Below are 19,934 nucleotides of genomic sequence, written 5' to 3' on the forward strand. Positions count from 1 at the left end.
CTGTCACTAAAAATGCAGCTCTACGAATTTAACTAAACCAACAGTAAAGACACCTTTATCTGCCACGTTTTACAGCAAATGAACCAATCATTATAACTTGTAAACAACAACCTTCCAATTTCACTGTTACGTGTATATTATGAATTGTTTCGTCACAGAAGAGGTTATAATGTAATAAAGGAAGTGATGCAAAACTAATTTGGCGATGTGGTAACACCGTTATTTGAATAGCGTTGCGTTTTAAGCACGCGCTCCCTTGTAGATTAATACTTTAATACTTCCACGACCAACGGCAAACAAATTTTAACTGAGCGAATAAATCAGTTTTCGCTGCAACAATTTTACCAGGAACGAAACAACAATTGGCCAAATAGCACAAGTGGTTTACACTCATTTTCTGGATTCGATCACAATATTCGCCTGATACACAATCCAGCCTTGGGACGCCAGCTTACAGTGCAAACCACACATTTAATTTAAATGTTACTTTTCAAAAAGTCTTTAAAATATCCGAGGTTTATACTCATTTTCTTATTATATGTTTAGGCTACAATTATCAATGTTGTTCGGTAATGGTTCTAACTGTCCGAGCAAAACTCAAGGGTGATTTACGCGTAGTTTTCATTGAAAATCCAGTTCTCAAAAAATGCTTGATTTGCTACCTATAATCCAAGCATATAATCGCGAATTTTCTATGAAACATCGGCGAAAAAGCCAAAACTCGATATCCAAACATAACCCGAAGATAACACAGACACTATCAAACTTGACACGGGGATAACACATTGAAAAAGTTTACCTGGGATGTATGCTATTCGATATACGTGTTTTACGTATAGGCCTATGCGTGTTTTAAACCATAATGATATCTTTGACAAATAGCCCAAAACAACCTCAGCCTTGTTTTTCCAACACCAATAAGTTATTACTTACCCTCAATCAATGCTTCAAATTTTGCAATCCTTCTCCTCAGTTTACAAGTGTCTGGGCACGTCGCGGGCTTTTTATGTTTCTGGTAATTGTATGAAATTTCGATATTATATCTTATGGTCAAATAGAATAGTCTACGTTCCAGTATACAAAATAAAGTTTGTTTTTGAGTGTTGTTGGACTAGCTTGTCCATCGCTTTGAAACTCACCTTCGCTTTGGGGGGGCCACCCTGTCTTCCGCTATCTATTGGCAATGCAAGAAGTCCAACTACTATTGCAATAAACACCAAACTACGCATCGTGCTAAAACTAGATTAACTACGTTATAGACTGTCTTTATTTTGTCAGCATTTAGCCAATGCAGCAGTTTTCATAGTGCAGTTTGGGCACAAGACAGACAGAACAAACTTTGTCTCACAAAGTCCGTGAACGGTCTGGTTAATAAATTACTAATGGATATTTCAAGACAGGATTTCCTTCAAACAGGAAATCAGTGCTTGGTCGTAGTTTAAATCGGGCTAAAATCGGTTTAGCACAAAAAATGAAATTGTTTAATTGTTTAGTGTCAAATATTGCTGGTGTAATTTGCCCATAGCGCATTCTAACGTTAAAAAAATTAAACCGGAATTTCGCAAGGTGGCGTTTGCAGCCGCAACAGAAAGGGATCCAAATTGGGGATCTCCCGGTAAAGATCCTATTCTCTTTTTCGTCTTTAACCCTACTGTTATTAAGTAAGAGTTAAGTTGAGTCTATTTCGCCCACCGTAGCAAGTTTTAGCAGCACAATTGAGAATATTCATCAATCCGGAAATAATGCGCATGCCTCTGCCTCTCCGTTCGTAGTAATGCAAAGGAACACATACAAATTATGTCTGTACTGTAAGAGCAACTATACAACCATTCCATACAGCTTGGACAAAGTATTCAAAGTGCAGTTGGTTAACCAGTACACCAAGTTTTAACACAGAAAGCATTTAACAAAGCTTTTTTTTAAATTAAAGGTATGCCAAGCAGTCAGTGAGAACGAGAGAAAAATCTGATGTTCTGTAATTAATGTGATAAATTGTGCTGCTAGCTTGGTGATTTTAATTTGGCCCAGCTGCCTTGATAAAACAACAGGTTTTAAAATTTGTCGTGTTAAATGTGCCTTATTCAAAGTCCTACTTTTAGCAGAAATTTATATAATTTGGACCAATAATTGTTATTAATGGAGTGGAAAACTCTCACTATACTTACTGTTGGTTACTTTATATACTTGATTATTGGGGCTGGTGTGTTTTATGCAATTGAGCGACCATTGGAAATTAAAAAATGTTCTGAGGCTCAGGTGTTTAAGCAGCAGTTGGTTAACTATACCAAAACCAACTACACTCCATCTGTTGGAGAAGTTGAGATATTTATTCAGGTAATGATGATTTGCTTTATAATGTAGAATGATTGAATGTTTAGTGACAGTTAATGTGATTTTTTTCTTTAGAAAGTAAATGAATTTTACAATCATGGAATTACCCTAAAAGGGAATGTGAATTGCCCTAACCGTTGGGATTTCCAAAGTTCAGTATTTTTTTCTGGAACCATCATTACAACCATTGGTAAACTGTTCATGTCTTTTCAAAATTGAGTTTTTTTTTAAACAAATTTTCACCTAATTAATGCATAGCATAATTTATAAATTTGTTGAATATTTAAAAATAAATACATTTTGCATAGATAAATAAAAAAAACTATTTAAATTATTCAGGCTATGGCCACATCGCTCCCACAGCAGCAAGCAGCCAGGCATTTTGTGTATTTTATGCATTACTTGGAATTCCACTGTTTGCAATCATGTTTGGTGGTCTGGGAGAAGTGTTTGGGCGTGGAATAAAAAAGTTATCTGACATAGTGGATAGAAAGGTTCGTCTAGAACTAACCTACTTTAATTTTCAGGATAACAGTTGGTCATTTTGTCACATCATCCAAAAAGGGGATTATTGTAAACAGAAAATAACAGCTGATAATTAAACAATATTAATGTACAAAATAAAAATACAATGTATAAATAGGAAATGTACAAATCACACATACCAATGGTGTGTAATTTTGCTGACAGATATCATAAACAATTCCATACATATACCCATCAACTAATCTACTCATGACAACCTATTTGTGTCGCTTTTTATAGGCAGCCATCATGACTAAAGGTCACATTTCCTGTTTGCCTAATTTATGCTAATTACTGTTGCAGGAACTAAAGACATGGGTTAAAAACACGATGATATTCACCACATTTGCAGCCTTTGGATTCACTTTGTTTTGTTGCATTCCTGCAGTTATTTTTAGTGCTGTAGAAAAATGGCCCTATGGTATCAGCATGTATTATTCCATTATCACTCTTACCACAATAGGTTTTGGAGACTATGTTGCAGGTTGGTGAAATTTTGCGCATTAAATTTTTTGTTTCCTCAATATTATACATTATGTATTTGCATGCTGTGGTTCAGTCCCAGGAAATTTAATGCAAAAATGTACATTGTAATTATCAAAAACAATAAAAGCAGTGCGAAATGAATTTGGTGCAAAAACCAAAAGCCTAAATTTGGAGGGATCACTTTACAATATTAGAATAACAGGGTGGAGCTTTTAAGATTCTAAAAGATAATAATTTTGTAAAAAATTGTATTGCAGGTGACAACCCTGATGTAACTTACATATCTATGTATCGAGTGATGGTGTATTTTTGGATACTGTTTGGTCTAGCATTCATGGCTACATTTGTAAGCATTATTTCCACCAGGTTAAAGCAACATGGTAAGTTAACAATACCTGTGTTTTATACACTTACAAAATTGGTTAATCCAGCAATGATAAAGCTGCATTGCTGTATTTGGACATAATGTTTTACTTAAGTTACACAAAATTATGAATGGAAACCCTCGATAAAGTTTCCTGTTGAAATAAAAACCACACATACAAAGGTAATGTCAGTTCCAGAAATGTACATTGCCCGTAAAAGCATTGACGTCATAGAAATGGCAGAAGCGTCACTCAAACAGCAAACCATGCAACTGCTCAAAAAAGAATCTGTTGAAACCAGTAACAGTGAGACAGAGGAGGGGTAGGCACATGGGTTGCTATGTTCTGCAAAAAGATGTACATGTGTGACATGTACTTCCTGAAATTAATGAGCTATAACCATTACTAATCAATTGCTATGAAAAGTATTATACTTTACACATGTTACTTTTTTGGCCCGTTTGACATAACGAAAAAATTGTACAGTGTGTTGCTAGAATATTATTCCTTTCTCATTGATTTTTGGTCGCATAAACGAAACACAACACGCAATTGTTTGCTGTAGATGCGTACATATGTACTTAATATGCTTACAAACAACACAAACCGCATACTGTGGAAAATTGAAGCGCCATGTACTGGAGAGCGGGAAATATTCGCAGAACACGATCCTCAAAACAGTTTTTTTAGCATAAAATGACCCAATACGCAAACTGGCTCCGTGTTACATTCAAAAACACATGTTCACTTAAGGTCAAGTTAATTTCCTGATTCGTACGAATCTAAAAACCAACTTGCTCAAATAACATTTGCAGCAAGTCATAATTTTACGTTTTAGACCATAATTTTTTTATTTGGCTGTGTTTAAGTCTAATTTTGCAAGAAGGCCTTGAATTGCGTGGAAGTTGTTCAGCTGTTCACTCCCACGCATTTAGGCACCAAGTAGCAGTTTCCTCAGACATTTGTGTTTGCACAAAGTGTTACCAAGGCTTAGCCCTTCATAAGTTCGCTTTCTTGTTTAAATATTTGCTCTTTTGTTTGCCCTTGCTCTTTTTGTTAAGGTTTTTGCTTTCATATTTTACGCGACTTCTGTTATAAGATTTGATCTGTGCATTAACATGCGTTTGATATTAGGTTTGATTAATCCAAAACAATCGGAATACGAAGAGCCCGATGGTGTTGTTCAAGCTGAATCGGAGGTGATAGAAAATAATGAAGGGAGTGCGGAAGATCTAAATGAGAAAAGTAGCTTTAAATGAAACAGATATACACATTTCAAATTCTTCAGCGGTACAACAGCAACGAAAAACTCGGCGCCATTGGGTGATACATTTTCAGGGGGTGGCAAAGTCCAAAGTTCGTACAGGCGCACTGTATCTATACACAATAAACATTCTGCCTCAATATTGTTGTATATATTGGCGTTTCTAAATCGTGTTAGACTTGGTGTTTATTGTACAGTGTTTTGTTTAATAACGCAACTGTTTTCTGCTAATCATCCTTATAATTATTTTAATTGTGAAATAACATGGTGCAATAATTGTAATCCTTATAGTGTTGTGTCAGTTTTGGTTTTCAACATTTTGACCAAATCGCAAGGGGCGTGTTTTTCCACTATATATATATTTTTATGGAACCACTGTAACTATAGTACTGGTTTGAATATTGGTCCTAGCAAATGTCGTTCATACGTATTCGCAAAAAGGGGAAAGCTTAAAAAGTACTGACAATTAGTTTGGTGAACATAAGATAAACTTCCTCTGATTACCTTTTCTCTAAGGTGGCGAGGCGCAGTACTCTGGGAGCCTTTGTGATGGTTTTGAACAAGTCACTGTATTGCATAAATTGACATTTGTTTAGCCGTCGTCTAAAATGTGATGCGTACGTATATGTACTTACTATGCTTAACTTTCTGTAGTCTCTATTTCCATTGATTCTAACCGCCATTATTGTCGTGTATCTTTCTGATGTTTTTTTCATGTTGTTCAGGTATAATTTTCGTATGCCTATCTCAAAATCTTAGACTTATTGTTTTTCACAAACTTAAAATCAATCCGATTTGTGTTGATTGACCCGAAAGTCGTAACTTATATGAATAGAAAATCTCCATTCGACGGGAAACATGGCTAACCTTAATAACAAAACCAACGAGTAAGTGTGACTGTTTTTTTGTTTACTTGTTTCTAATGCAGTTCATCAATTCCGCAATGATTTACGACTGATGAAATTTATGGGACCATTAAAACACCATGAAGACCAATTTTTGGCAATAAATTTTATGAAAGATAGGCTACCCAAGTTACTTATTTTGGTTGTTACAAAGTTAGAGTTCGTCAAACCGAAGCCACATGCTTAGTGGGTTACTTGCTGTAACTTGAAGCAAAGTGGTTCCTTATTGCACTCGCGATCGCCGGTAAAGCAAAGTACACACACCAAGCTATATCGGCCTATTACTACGCGGGACATGTCCATGTAGGCAAATATTGACAAAGCGAGTGTGGTTTCGACATGAAACATGCTGTTGTCGGGTTAACATTCGAAATTTGCATCGAACTTTGTCAAACGAAAAGTCATAAACCGAATACAATACTTACACCCAGTGATGGGATTCAAAGTTTTTGTCAGTCGGTTCTATCACAAAAGTCATATTTTTCAGCCGGTTCTGTTACAAAAAGTCCATTGACAGTAACCAGCAATGCTAACCGGTTCGCTGATCTCATAAAATGTCGTGATACGGTTCTATAGAACCGGCTGAATCCATGGCCTTCTTTGTGATGAAAATACAACATACAATATGCATATTGTGGAAGTTAAACTGCAAGCTCGATTGTCCCACCAAGCACATGACCAAGCAATACATTTTTGGGTATACAGATGGGCATTACAAAGAAAAAACTTGTTGTTTTAAAGCTTCCACAACGGTTAAACGGACTGACACGACAAAAGCCATGCTGATAAGTATGTCCACCACAATGGATCATTTTGCCCGTTTCCTGATTAAAGCATTCTATGACAAACCAAACAATATCGCAGGATTCGGCGCCCAGTCCTGGGGGTGGATTTATCTTGTTTTAAATGGAACGATTGGACGTCTCCCAATTTTAATTTGTCACAAACCCTTTCCCTACAGGTTAGGTGGCCAGGTGACTAAAAAATACAGTTCATAAACATCTTAGGACCTCGATCTATAATATAGATTCTATATCTTTTAATTTGTCGTTTTCTCTTACTTCAACAAAATGTTTTGATGGCCAAAACTTTTTTTCCAAATTTGATACATTACATTTAATACTGTATGATTGATAAGTTATATTCCATACCGCTCTCAATTCTAGCTACACTTATAATACGATTCCATCGTGTTGTAAATGCCTGGTTTATAGCTGTCACATGAGCGGATTTAAAAGCCATTAGTAAAGTAAATGTCTACATTTACGCGATTTCTTTGTGTTTAGTTTTTATGGCGAAGTGCATTGTTCGAAACGTGTTTCGGGTGCAACCTAAAACGGTTTGGTCTGATGCGCTCGTTCTTTTTTCGTTTTGCGTGATAAAATTTTTAGTTGAAAAGATACACGAGGTTTTTTTTGAAAAAAAAAGATTGGACGGCTCTGGATGAGGTCTTGGAAAAAGTTAACTCGTACATACTGCAGCAATCAGGAAAAATAAAATAAACTATGCATCACTGTACACGAAAGGAGCTAACACATGATAAAAACACGTTTACAAATTCCCGAGATTTATATGCAACCTTCTGATTACTTTATTTATTGTTCATTCAATGTAAAAATAAACAGTTAACGGAAGACCCAGTCAAACCAAGCTTTGCAAATAAACAATGTTTAAAATGCGACTTATTGAAATAAAAAATCAGCTGTTTTAGCAGCGAGGCAATAAAGTAAATTCTACTGTTTTTGAAAACTACGATAAAAAGAAATAAGGTAAAATATAACAAGTGCATGAAACAGTATCCAACAAGATTTTTTTAGAATCAAAAATTGGGTGTCGTTTTATTTAATCTTTCGAAACCAACATATACATACTATTGTAGTTAAGAACAGCTAAATCAATTGCACAAATATCAGTGGATAAAACTGCCATTTAAATCTAATAAGCAAATTGTTTTCAGTGAGTGTGCAAAACAACAATTAACTCAAATTTCAACCATAGAGACTGGTGTCTAGAAACAACAATACATATCTTGTGTATCATATTTTAGGGCACATATAATAAATCTTACAGATATAACTGCAAGCCACCCATGGTATATATTGCAAAACCTTTTGCACTGCCTTGAAACAAGCAAGTGCTGTCATATAAGCGTATGCCCACTTTTCCTCATCACATTGGCAATACTTGTGATTTAGATGGGTATTTGTGGAAAAGAAAGAATCGAATAACACTTGTAACAACACCCAAAGCATTTGGAACCTAGAATTGTGTGATTTGAAGAAAAAATAAATAAACCATGTTTTACACGATTTTGAACAGCAATGTAGAAGTATACAAGATTTTTATGATTTTGAACAGCAATCTTAAAGCTTACATGTAATAGGGTTAAAACAGTATATTTAATGCATTACAGTGTAGCAAAGATTACCATTATAATATTTTGTTGCCACAATGATTTCCACAAATAGAATTGCTTAGACTTACCACAATGAAGCTGTCACCTAATAACATTCCAAACAATGTCCATGAGCCTCCACACAAAAATGATGCCACAGTCAAAGGAAATGAAATCCTGGCAGTTGACTGCTCAGTAATAACAGTGTTCTGCAACAGACAATATTTGCATTATTCTCAAAGATAAAAAAATATACTTAAGCAGGTTTTAAAGATTTACTTAGCACCACTTTACAGCTGTGAAGAAGTTTTGCTGTCAGTGGGTATTTGATTGAAAAAGAAACACGATAAACATAAATCTGGATAACAACCACACTTTAACAAAAAAGTGAAACTGTGTACACTTGTATTGCTTAACAAAATTTTGTATAGTTTGCTGTGTACATTGTGGCCCCACTTACTATTTCAGCCAATGGAGAGGCAAACATGAGAATAGTGATAATACAGCAAACAAATCCTGTAATGTTGATAGAAACAGACAAACTTTCAAATCCATATGTTACCACAATCCATCCAACAAACACACACAAGCCAGCTGTTAGAGATTGAGTCACTTGCTTCTTCTAAAAAATAAAGCAAGTGTTAATGCTTGATGTGGTTTATATTTTTTTGCCAAGCTTTACAACAGAAGTTTACTGTCCAGTAAAACTGTAACAGTGCTCTAATATACTTAAATTGGCTTTCGTCAAACATAAATGTGCTAGGGATTATTGTTGTTATGTAGCACACAATATAGGAGCCTTACCTTTGAATCACAGTAAAATGTGTGAACAGCCATGTATATGGACTGCAAACTTGATCCAACCACATTGACAAAAAGCACAGTAAAGTTGTTAGTCATCTGTCCATATATTATCCATGAAACATTGCTGAAAACATTAGTCAATGTCACTGCAGAGTAGCAAACGTTTTAATACAAAATAGTCCTATTTTGCAGTTTTATGTGTTAATAAGTTGAAAGAATAACTGTTGGATTTAAAGTGTGTTCTGTCATGAATCAATACACATCCAAATCTTACAATCCTTTTTTAACAAATTATAATACTTACTAATGATTTTCTGATCAAAAAAATAACTTTATAATTATAATATAATTTATAATTATAGTTATGATGTACAAATTGGTAAATACTAATCATTAAGTAGCACACAAAGTTGTGCAAGTGTGCCAAATACTATCACAAAACTGCACTTTGTGTTACAGAAACCCAGCAAAAAGCCATCTGAATTATGAAATAGAAAGACATGTAAGATGTAACCATTATCCATGAGTTAATTATAAGATTAAATGTACAATATACACATACTTGACATTGGTCATTAAGTAGGGAAGGAATGGGATGTTAGCTGTCTTCTTTTGTCGAAACATTTGCAAACATTGGGGTCTGTAAATGTTTTATTAATTAGTATACTTTATACAAGCAACATGGTATTGGTATCACTTATAATAAGATGTTTATGTTTTCTTTTAAGAAAGTTAAAACTACAAATAGTCAAAGCACTGTATGCTTACATTCCGGTCGCAAACATTACAATGGTAAAGAAAATGCATCCATTTGACATAACATCCAGCCATTCCATTTTTGCAATTTGTTTTCACTTCAACTTCCAATCCAAAAAGTTACGCCTGTCACCTGTGGAGTTTCAAAACATTGGTATTTATTACTGCACAGTGCACACCCAATGATCAGATGCAAGTTCTATTAACAAATTAGGTCATAGCACAATTATCAAATGCTTTCAAATTCGTTTGCCTGTATATTTTACAATTATCTGTAAGCCACACTTTACAATTGTTTTTAACTTACTTAAATCTGACTGTACACTGTACAGCACTACTAAATAATCAGCCATGCGTGTCAGTGTTTAATGATGCGAAACCAACGTTATATCGTGCCATAGATATCTTATTTAATACTTTAATTATTCGCACTCTCGGCAGTGCTCTGAAGTCCGAAACCGATTTGCCATGAAACGATGCTCGGTGAGCCCCTGTTTAACTGTAAATTATCGCATATCGCAAAAAACACCAAATTTTCAACTGACAAAGATTTTGCTTCCGTTTACGCTTTTAAACGAAACTTGACAATAAGGTTGCAGCTAAACACAAACTTACCTGCTGTTACACCAGTGCGACTTATCTGTCTTTTAATTTTATTTACAGTGTTTAAAAGGTCTATATCACGACCACTTTAAATACTAATAAAAAGGAAAACGCTAATCAAGCACCACAGGACGACACTCAAAATATTAGTAAAAATACGGCAACAGATAAAGGCGATATTCATTGGCACAAAAGTTTAAAAATAGGGAGTCTATTCGAGTCAAAAACGAAAACAGGCACATTTCGATATGATTGACTGTAAGCACCGTATTCACATAGGCAACTAAATTGTTTTTGCCGACTGAACTGTGTAAGCTAGGAACTTGTACGCTAAAAAATGCGACGACGTGTAGAATAAGAAAACAAATGTGCAATATTTAGTTCAGATAAGTAAACAAATGTGAAGTTAGGATGCATTTTGTTGGTCTCATTTTCGGACATGAAAGAAAGCCTAAAATGCACAGGCCTACTCTTCAATTACAATTTTTCTCTCTACATATTCAACAAACAAGTAAACAACCTTTCTAAAACACAAAATTTCAAAATCAATTGCATTTCACGACTTGTACATGACAGCGCCACTAGGTTCGATCCTTTAAGCTCACCGCAAACCACTCTGCAACGCATACTGAACTACATTTTAATATTGCACGGTTAACCATCAGTCTCTGCGCCCCTTTACGCTGACGATCATCAGGGCTTTAAAGTAACAATCATACAGGAAATTCAATCTGTCCAACGCTGCTATCAGACCCAGTGGTAACAGACGAACGGTTTGGTTGATAGTTGACTTCAATGGCTGATACGGTAGTTGGTCCCACCGACCGTGGAATTGTGCTTTTCCAATACAGCACACCACCTACCGAAGCGAACACGCAGACACAAAGGGCACCAACTGCTGTGGCTGCAATTATGCCCGGAGGAGGGCGCTCTTGAGGAGGCGCCTTTGTTTGCTCTGTGCTTGATTGGTTGGAGATTTCGCATGCATGTAGTGTGTATTTTCTGTTGAAGGAAGAGAGAGGTAACACTTAGACACTGGTAAAATTTACCCTTAAAATGTATTTAGTTTTCGTTCAGTAATAGACTAAGATGGCTGTGGGTCCAACATCCAACACTAAGAATAAACGGTTTAACTACCTGATACACAACAGACAAACTTCTTTTGACTCATATACATATGTCTAAGAACTAAATAGTGCAATGGCATCGATTTTGGTTAGCTGGAACGTAAATTTTACAAACTAACGGTAGCAAGAAAAAATCCCGCACAAAAAAGCTTTTTTAACACAGTCGATCACATACCTATCAAAACACTCATCAACCCTACTGATACAAAGTCATTTTGCTACTTTAATTTCAGAACTTACACAGATATATGAGTGGCAAATAGCTCTCCGCCTTCGAGTGGTGAGATCTTAAATACTTTCGTGGTGACCATGGCCTTCAAACGCCTGACAGCTTCACCGCAAGCGTATTTTGAGGCCGAAATAGATTCGTCTGTTTTTAATTGGAAAACAACGGTGTTGTCTGAAATGTAAGGTCTCCCTTGGATCGTCGTTCTGCGAGTAAATACTAATTTTAGCGATAACCATAGACATATTTATTTGAAATTCATTAGCACATTCCCGCACAGGTTTGGACCCAGTTTGAAGCATTTTTACTTTGCATATTCTTGAATGTGGCTTGTGTTTAAAGCGTTTTGGGATTCTATTCTGTCTCGGCTACTTGTGTTTCCTTCAACAAGAAACTTAAGCAGCATTGCTTAAACCTAGTGCAATCCGATACATCACCCATTCAGGCATTGTCCAGACACTTTTTTGCTCTACTTTTGTCGAAAATGGATAAGGTTAAACTGTGTTAATGGCACAAAATTTTACTAGTAAATCAAATAGGGATAAATTAAAAGAAAGGTGATTTTGTATGAAACGAGAAAATTCGTTTACCAAAAATGCAGGCAAAACGCATAATTTTTTTTTTAACCTACCCATTGGTTTCTACAGCGTTGTGGATTGCGTTTTCAAACTTGTCTACAAACTGTTGGAGACGAGCGGAATCTACAGGCGAACCGAGCCATTTGCGCAATCCCGAAAATGAAATGTTCACAGTGGCACAAGATTTCGACCCTGTGAATGAAGAAGTGTGAGATTTTAAGAACGGTCAAAATAGAATTTATTTTTTGATTGTACCTGCCCTCGAGGTTACGGTTTTCACATTAGGATTGCACATCAAGCGTGGGTCTGGACATCGAATGCTGCCTGCAATAAAGTTAGAATCAGCTGAAGCGAAAAGTGTAACAGAAGAACAGTAATATCTTTTTTCAAGTTAAACCCTTCATTGTGAAAGCAAACGCGAGGTTTTTTAGGTGCCTCCTCATGATTTTGAAGAAATACAAATACTCAGTCTTGGAAAAGAGCTTTAGGTAAATTTTAGGTAAGAAACACCGACGAAAGAATTCATAAGTGTCCGACACTACAAAAAAATAAAAGTGGCCGATTGTACCGAGGTAAGGTGAGATGAGATTGTTATTACCTTACAACAAAAACAAATGCAACAGACCAAAATAGTAACTGAAAAAAGGTAATGTGGACACCTTTGTTTGTGAAACAAAGTTGACAGCGCAGCATTCAACTGGTTGTGATTAAATTTACCATTACACAATTTGAGTTTTTAGAAGATACATTACCTGCGTAGCCAGGAATCTTGACGATCCTGTTTTTAATACACCGGACCCAGTCAGCACCGCTCACACGAATCTCGAGAGTTTGCGAATTGTTGCATCTGTGTTCGTAACATCGCCCTTCCTCCTTAACACTTCGCTGCTCACGTGATTTCGTCGGTTCCTGCAAAGAGGTTGTCGATTTCAATTTTGTTCACCTTTCAGAGAAGCTATTCAGCTAACAAACAAACATTTAAACCCAAAAATTAGAGGAACAAGATGCAAGTGCTCTGTTCGATTTTGAACTAAGAATCACTTATTTCACAAACACGCTTGCGACAATCTGGACTATGGAGTAACGTTTGTATTAGTATATTGCTTGTCATAATTTTAGTTTTTTATGATTGAGATGGACTGATCAGTAAGAGAAATAATCGCCCAACGAACTTTTTTACCCAGGTTAAGCAGCATATGTTTTCTAATTTTCCAAGCAGTATATATTTTGTTGGTTTGTTTTCGATGCCTTGGTAAATGCTAGTGATGGGACGGGTACCCGGTACTCGGTATCGAACGATTTCAGTGGTATCGATACTCGTACTCGGTATCGAAATATTTTGTCTCAGTTTTCGATACCAACGTGCGAGTACCGAAAAGAATACGGGCAACTTTATGCCAATATTTGCTTCGAACGGCACAAAATCGGGAAAAAGTTCCGCCAGGTTACGTATATATTTTTTGCTATCACTTGGTGATTACATTTTTCGGCGTGTGTGTGTGCACGTCTGTACCCCGACCATGGTAGATAAATTAGCCAGTGATATACAACTAAGTACAAGACTACACTTAAGTACTCGGTAATCGTACTCGGTACTCGGCATCGAAGGTATATACATGTGGTACTCGTACTCGGTATCGGTACTCGCTTCAAAACCTGGTATCGTCCCATCACTAGTAAATGCATTAGACATCTTACCGGGTTTTGCTCGGACGAAAGATTGGATATGAAACATCTGCTGTTAATGTTATAAGTCTCGCCATTCAATTTGTTGTCACCTGAATCTCTGTCAGATTAGAAAAGTCAAAGGTTAAAAAACATTAAACTTGTACGTTGGTTAACTATTTTGTCAGAATTTTGTTCAATACTGTTTACGTTAGAAAGGACCCTTTGGTGCATAAGAGCTTTGTTACATGGCTGTTATATTTCGTCGAAACGTACTTTGCATTTTCGGATTTCCAGCACTCTCCACCTTTCTCAGCTACGTACATTTTGCAGGAGTCTAAAAAATTGTTGGACTTGCAGACTCCCTTGTCCAAGTGCAAATAGTGGCATCCGTTTACCAAACTGAAACGTAAAACGAATGTGAATCGCTGGAATACAATTTTAAAGATGCGGGTAAAAGTGGCGGAATATCGACAACATAGAAGTACCATGACTATTAAAAGCGCCATACCGAATCAAGCCTAGATAGGCTCCTGTCGAAAGTTCGAATGTCACCGTAGGCTAGATGTTGCTAGTCTATGCCTTTACATGTAGTAGGCCTGGCGTACTATGATTTATATGCGAGTGTGCTGATATCGCGGGTTTGCTTAAACGTTTTAGGTCTGACCCTCGCAATCCGTTTCTGATCATCTTAACTTACTCATCAGATGTGCAAAAGAATGGTGAGTCTCCCGAACGGCAATAAGTCCTAGTTCCGAATTCACAGCCAGCATTTTTTCCCCAAAGTAGCTCGTCAGCTTGCGAATAATTTACTTGGTACCAACCGCTGTCTTCGAACACAGCTAGCGTGATCCGGTCCAACACAGTCAGATGGGCCTAAAATGCAATGTAATTTTTAAACCACAGTGGTAATAATCAGGGTGTAAATACTGGCTGCTCACTAAAGACTGAAAAATAAAAAATGGATGGCATGAAACCAACACTTCTTTATCCATGAATTTAATGTAAGTGTAGTTTAGAGCTAAAACTTAGTGTGAGGGGAATAATATGTATTTGCAGTATCAAATTCATTTAGCTGGTGGACATTATAGTTCCTACAGATGTAATATTATACCTTGAACCTAAGTTTTAAGTATGCTAGAAAATAGGACCCAAACCGAAAATACAAACCTAAAAACTGGCAAGAACCTGACTTTAAAACAAACAAACAATGAATAATAAGTTTACCACGGTGAAACAACAATATAAATGTTCCCTGTGCTTTGATGTTTTCTAGTGATATTCTCAACTCATAAGTCACGACCATACTTCAAGGACACACTACATTCAAATGCTATTTTTATACTCACCAGCCCAAGTGAGGCAGTCATGATAGATGGCTGTAGATAACGAGATTCCCAATGAGAACTCACTCGCTTTTCCTACAAATCGATACAATTTTTACTACAACACATATCCACCTGCTGTATTCATAAAAAACTTAAAAAAATATTTTGCATGCAAAACTTATACACAAAAACAAAATGAGTTTAAAACCTGAAAAGTTCCTTCCAAAGGTCCACCAAGACCAGTGCAATTAAAGTGATTTGTGGATTCGCGTAACACTGCTGGAGAAAGAATTCGATACCAATCTTTTACAAAGCTGACAACATTATTTCTGTCTTCACAGACTCTGCCAAATTTAGGAGTTTCAGTTGAAAACGAGTTTTGCTAGAAAATAAAACATGTTTATATATTTGGGTTCTGCAAATTTACTGCATGACATTAATGTGTTATCTGTCTTACCACAGTGTCAAGTGAACAGTCTTGAAATTTGTCAAATAGTTTTTGTGAAAATCCAAGAATGTGAAATAGTTCATGTAGCACAGTCTGCAAAGGAAAAGTACAGTTTCACTATTAACCTGGTTAGCAAAATTATTATTAAAAAATTTTACATACCAAGTAAAATTTTTCAGAATCAAAATCATCGGACATTAAAAGTTGCGGACAGAAGTTTGCATATCCTGATACTGGTCGATTGAATTGATCAAGCTGACAGTATGCTGCATAGGCAGTAATGCCCTGCAAATCACAGATATATTAAATATAGTGTACAGTTTGTGTAGTGCATTTACACACTACCAGTGCTAACTTTCAAGACTTACCACTTCAAGGCAATTCAGAGTTTGTTTTGAACGCACATACAAAACAAGGTCGGTGTTGGATAGACCAGTGCCATTATTGTAATGAACCATGATAGGAGATGAGGTGTTTTGATTATATACTGCAAAACCTTCCAAATGTTCAGATGGAACCTGAAAAATATTCAAACAATATTCAAAAGCAAGTCTAAAGGATTACAAGGTATTAAAGAAATACTGTATTTGAACTGGTGGATTTTTCATGCCTCAGTGAAAATGAAAACTTCAGCCAACAGTTGACGTAGCAACGGCAGACAACAAGCAACCACACTGGTTTATGTTGGGTCATAATAACACAGTTAAAGCTGCTGTTGCGGAAAGTAACACTACTGTTTTGAAAAACACGCTCCCATGGCCAAAGGCAAAAACTGAGACTAGTAAATGACAGTATCCAACTTACCACAAATTCATTAAGGCACATCTCCCCCTTGTATCCAGGGTTGAATTGGGCACATCTTTTAAGATAAAATTTGTTAAGTGATTTATATGTACTTTAACAGTTTCAAAATTAGACATGTACCTTCCAGTGTTTTTTACTCCACTTCGCCAATGCATTGCACAAATATTGTGGCGTGACAGCAGCAATCTATCTTTGACCGGTATCACTGAATAACAAAAAATATTTTGCTTTATTATGTACAACTGTTATGGCAACAGCAATGTTTTGGGAAAGTTTAGACATATTTTATCGTATTTCTACTAAGTGGGAATTAACGACATTGGCCTGGTGACGGTTGCCATAACAGTCAAACAATGACTATCACGAAGAGGCATGACGGTCATAAGTGTGGAGTTGTCACCAGCGTTACAAAGCTGTTTGATCGTTTCCAATAGTGGGTGTTGCCTTGAAAACACAATCTAAGTGGACTGAAGTGGTAACACAAAATGGCATGGAGTGTTATCACAGCACTGAAGAACAAAGCCCTAGGTGAAGTATGTGCAACTTAATTACGCAATTGGCGATAAGCCTTGATAACCCATTGTGTTTTTGCTCCTGACAGATATAGGGTTTAACCTTAAGCGGCCAACCAAGTTCAAAGATACATGATGAATGCATTCCTGAAACAAAATTCATTGTACATAGACATTATATGATATAAATAGCCATGCCAAATAATTTTTTTAGGGTTTTACATTTTGCATTTAGATCAGTGGCTCTTAACCTTTTTGCCTTGGCGGACCCTTTTCGATGCTGTAAGCTAATTGCGGACCCCTTTGAAGGTTTAGGAATTTTTGTACTTTTTATTAACAAGCAACCAAATCATAAAATACCAACCACATTCAATCCAGGACCAAAATTCCAATCCCTTTGTTTGGGTTGGGATATCAGGAATCAACAAGAAAAACCCATTGCATTAATTGTGTTTGTCACTGACAATTTACGTCTGTTGCATCACAATGGGATTAAAATGACACAATGCATTTTGGTTTGTCGCTTAAGAAAAACTTTTTCAAAAGCTTCAAGTTATTTTAAAATGCCGAAACGTTTTTTTCAAATCGAAATTTATCAATCTTGTTTTGTGCAAATTAAGACGGTGTCACGGATCCCCTAAAATTGCTTTACGGAACCCCGGTTGAGAACCACTCATTTAGAGATTGTAGTAGGACAGGATTATGTGAAAATACTTTTATTCAGGAACCGTTCAGTCAACAAAGTTCTTAAATCTAAAAATACTAAATTTAACAAGTAAACAAACCTGACAAAATTTTCTCAGCAGCTTTAACAGCTTTTTCAATGCCTTGTTGGAGTCTTTCAAAATACAGTGTACCATTTTTAAAAGCAATATTTGGAATGTCATACCACACAGTAATTCGCAACGGCTTAAAAAGTTCTTCAATATCATTTTCATCAAACTGACTGTCTTCAAAATAAGTGATTCCATCTGTTTCTTCAAATTCATCATCATATGCATCATCAGCTTGGTTTTCATTTTCAACATCTCTCTTTGCTAACAAAGAAAGATGTCTCCACGTTTTTAAAAGCCTTAGTATTTTGTTGCTGCATTGCATATTGAGGGATCTCTGCTTTCTGTGCAACTCAGTTTGTCTTTGGGTTTCAACACTGCTGGAAATAGATTTTGCGGTTTCATGCACTTTCGTTTTACGCCAATGGTAATAATAGTAGTTTAAATGCAGTTTGTTCATATTGGCATTTGAATTCTGTGAATTTGCCTTTGTCCGACTATGTGACTTTGCTTGTAGAGGAACATCATATCTTTGTGGACTTTGGTCAGTTTTTGTTACTTCGAGATTATCATGAATGCATTTGGCCATTGCGCCATTCAAGTCAGTTTGCAGTAAAAAATTGTGAAACACAGATGTGACCATCATGCATGAGAACAGGTGGCCGACGTAAATACACTGACTGAAAACCAGGAAAATGATTTGTGGGCATATTTTCATCTTCTGACATTTGACTTGTGATTGTTGAGCTGGAGGCGAGGAAGCACTTGATGAAGTTTGGTGATGTGCATGGCTCCACTACACACCAACCAGCAAAATAAATAAAGATATCCTAATTGAGGTTATTTAAAGTATAGTATATCTCCTTTTTAAAAAAATGCAGCAGTTTAAATAAAACAATTATAGTGGTGATGCATTAAAAGGTGATGTAAATCAGGGGTGTCAAACTGAAACAACATTGAGGGCCGAAAACAAACTTTAAAGTAAGTCGACGGACCCACTATCAAAACATTTGTAACAGTGTAACGTGACAACATAAAAATTGCATGATTAAAACGTAAAATGTTTATTAATGCCATTAACTATTGCATGTATATGATGGACCTTATAAGTTTTGAAGCTTTTTATTCGTTTCTGTTATATATTCCCCATTGTAAAACTTAAAAAAACATTTGATGTAAACCATTGATGCACTATTTACACATATATATAATATAACTTGCAAAACATACAGTCCAATTTAAATTATGTTCATAAATATGCAATCAACTTAAAAGCAAGAATGTGCCACTCTTTCTATTTTAATTTCATGTTTTTATTTAATTAATAGCTATGTTAACACTGTTAACTTCAAAGTAACCACAACTGTACAACGAAATATGAGTAAAATAGTGTTTCAAGATCTAAAAGTAGGCTACATTATTATGATGTAGAGCAGCGTGGTCCAACTGCAGGCCCGCGAGATAATTTTGTTGGCCTGCGAAAGTCCAAACATTTTAATGACAACTATAAGTTTGTTTTTAATAATTAAATGTTTTTAAAATGTGAGGATTAACACACACTAAATACTGCAAAATCTCCTATTGTGACGCATGACAATGCATTGTTATGTAATAAAGAGTTCTGCTTCCGTTCCGGGGCATTTTTGCGCTAGAGTGGAAAAATAACTATAAAATATAAAAATAAGCTTATCTATAGATAAAAAAGGTAGGGTTTGACCCAGAAAAAAGTTTTTCCTGCAAAAATTTAAACCTTAGCCCACGTAGTAAGTTAATGATTTTGAATGACCCGCAACAAAATAAAGTTGGACCACACTGATACAGAGCAAGCCATGGCATTATTTCAGTGTTCTGGATTTAATTTAACAATTCTAAAACCTTTCTACGAAAGTGTACTACTAAATATACTGTAAATACAAAATACCAGTTTCCCACGAACTAAAATTATTGAAAAAAATAAAACTAGTTTTGGTGCTTGCAACAACGTGATTCAGTTTAGGATTTATATCTGCAGATATGAAGCGAGCAAAAACAACCACTGC

At 35.8% G+C, this 19,934-nt stretch overlaps 3 protein-coding genes across 3 annotated transcripts; 1 reads left to right on the forward strand and 2 right to left on the reverse strand.

Annotated features, from left to right (window-relative positions):
• Positions 1-1,654: 1,654 nt before the first annotated feature.
• LOC145215161 (potassium channel subfamily K member 2-like) lies at positions 1,655-5,862 on the forward strand. The gene is made up of 6 exons (XM_080083819.1): positions 1,655-2,334; positions 2,407-2,521; positions 2,671-2,825; positions 3,160-3,340; positions 3,600-3,722; positions 4,842-5,862. The coding sequence occupies exons 1-6, from the start codon at positions 2,137-2,139 to the stop codon at positions 4,964-4,966; spliced, it is 897 nt and encodes a 298-aa protein (XP_079939945.1). The 5' UTR covers positions 1,655-2,136; the 3' UTR covers positions 4,967-5,862.
• Positions 5,863-7,443: 1,581 nt separating this feature from the next.
• On the reverse strand, positions 7,444-10,197 carry LOC145213541 (sugar transporter SWEET1-like). The gene is made up of 7 exons (XM_080081853.1): positions 10,139-10,197; positions 9,844-9,964; positions 9,638-9,715; positions 9,076-9,199; positions 8,732-8,893; positions 8,361-8,480; positions 7,444-8,135 (listed from the first exon to the last, which is right to left on the reverse strand). Exons 2-7 carry the CDS (start codon positions 9,909-9,911, stop codon positions 8,046-8,048), a joined length of 642 nt encoding a protein of 213 aa, XP_079937979.1. The 5' UTR covers positions 9,912-9,964; positions 10,139-10,197; the 3' UTR covers positions 7,444-8,045.
• A 270-nt stretch (positions 10,198-10,467) lies between these two features.
• LOC145213540 (ciliated left-right organizer metallopeptidase-like) lies at positions 10,468-18,787 on the reverse strand. The gene is made up of 16 exons (XM_080081852.1): positions 17,908-18,787; positions 16,731-16,815; positions 16,611-16,665; positions 16,175-16,324; positions 15,969-16,091; positions 15,816-15,899; positions 15,567-15,740; positions 15,380-15,451; positions 14,731-14,906; positions 14,307-14,432; positions 14,064-14,151; positions 13,118-13,274; positions 12,621-12,689; positions 12,419-12,557; positions 11,802-11,993; positions 10,468-11,436 (listed from the first exon to the last, which is right to left on the reverse strand). Exons 1-16 carry the CDS (start codon positions 18,611-18,613, stop codon positions 11,148-11,150), a joined length of 2,685 nt encoding a protein of 894 aa, XP_079937978.1. The 5' UTR covers positions 18,614-18,787; the 3' UTR covers positions 10,468-11,147.
• Between the last annotated feature and the right edge of the window lie 1,147 nt (positions 18,788-19,934).

The sequence above is a fragment of the Phallusia mammillata genome, chromosome 2 (genome assembly GCF_965637545.1).
Source record: "Phallusia mammillata chromosome 2, kaPhaMamm4.hap1.1, whole genome shotgun sequence".
NCBI classification, from domain to species: Eukaryota; Metazoa; Chordata; class Ascidiacea; order Phlebobranchia; family Ascidiidae; genus Phallusia; species Phallusia mammillata.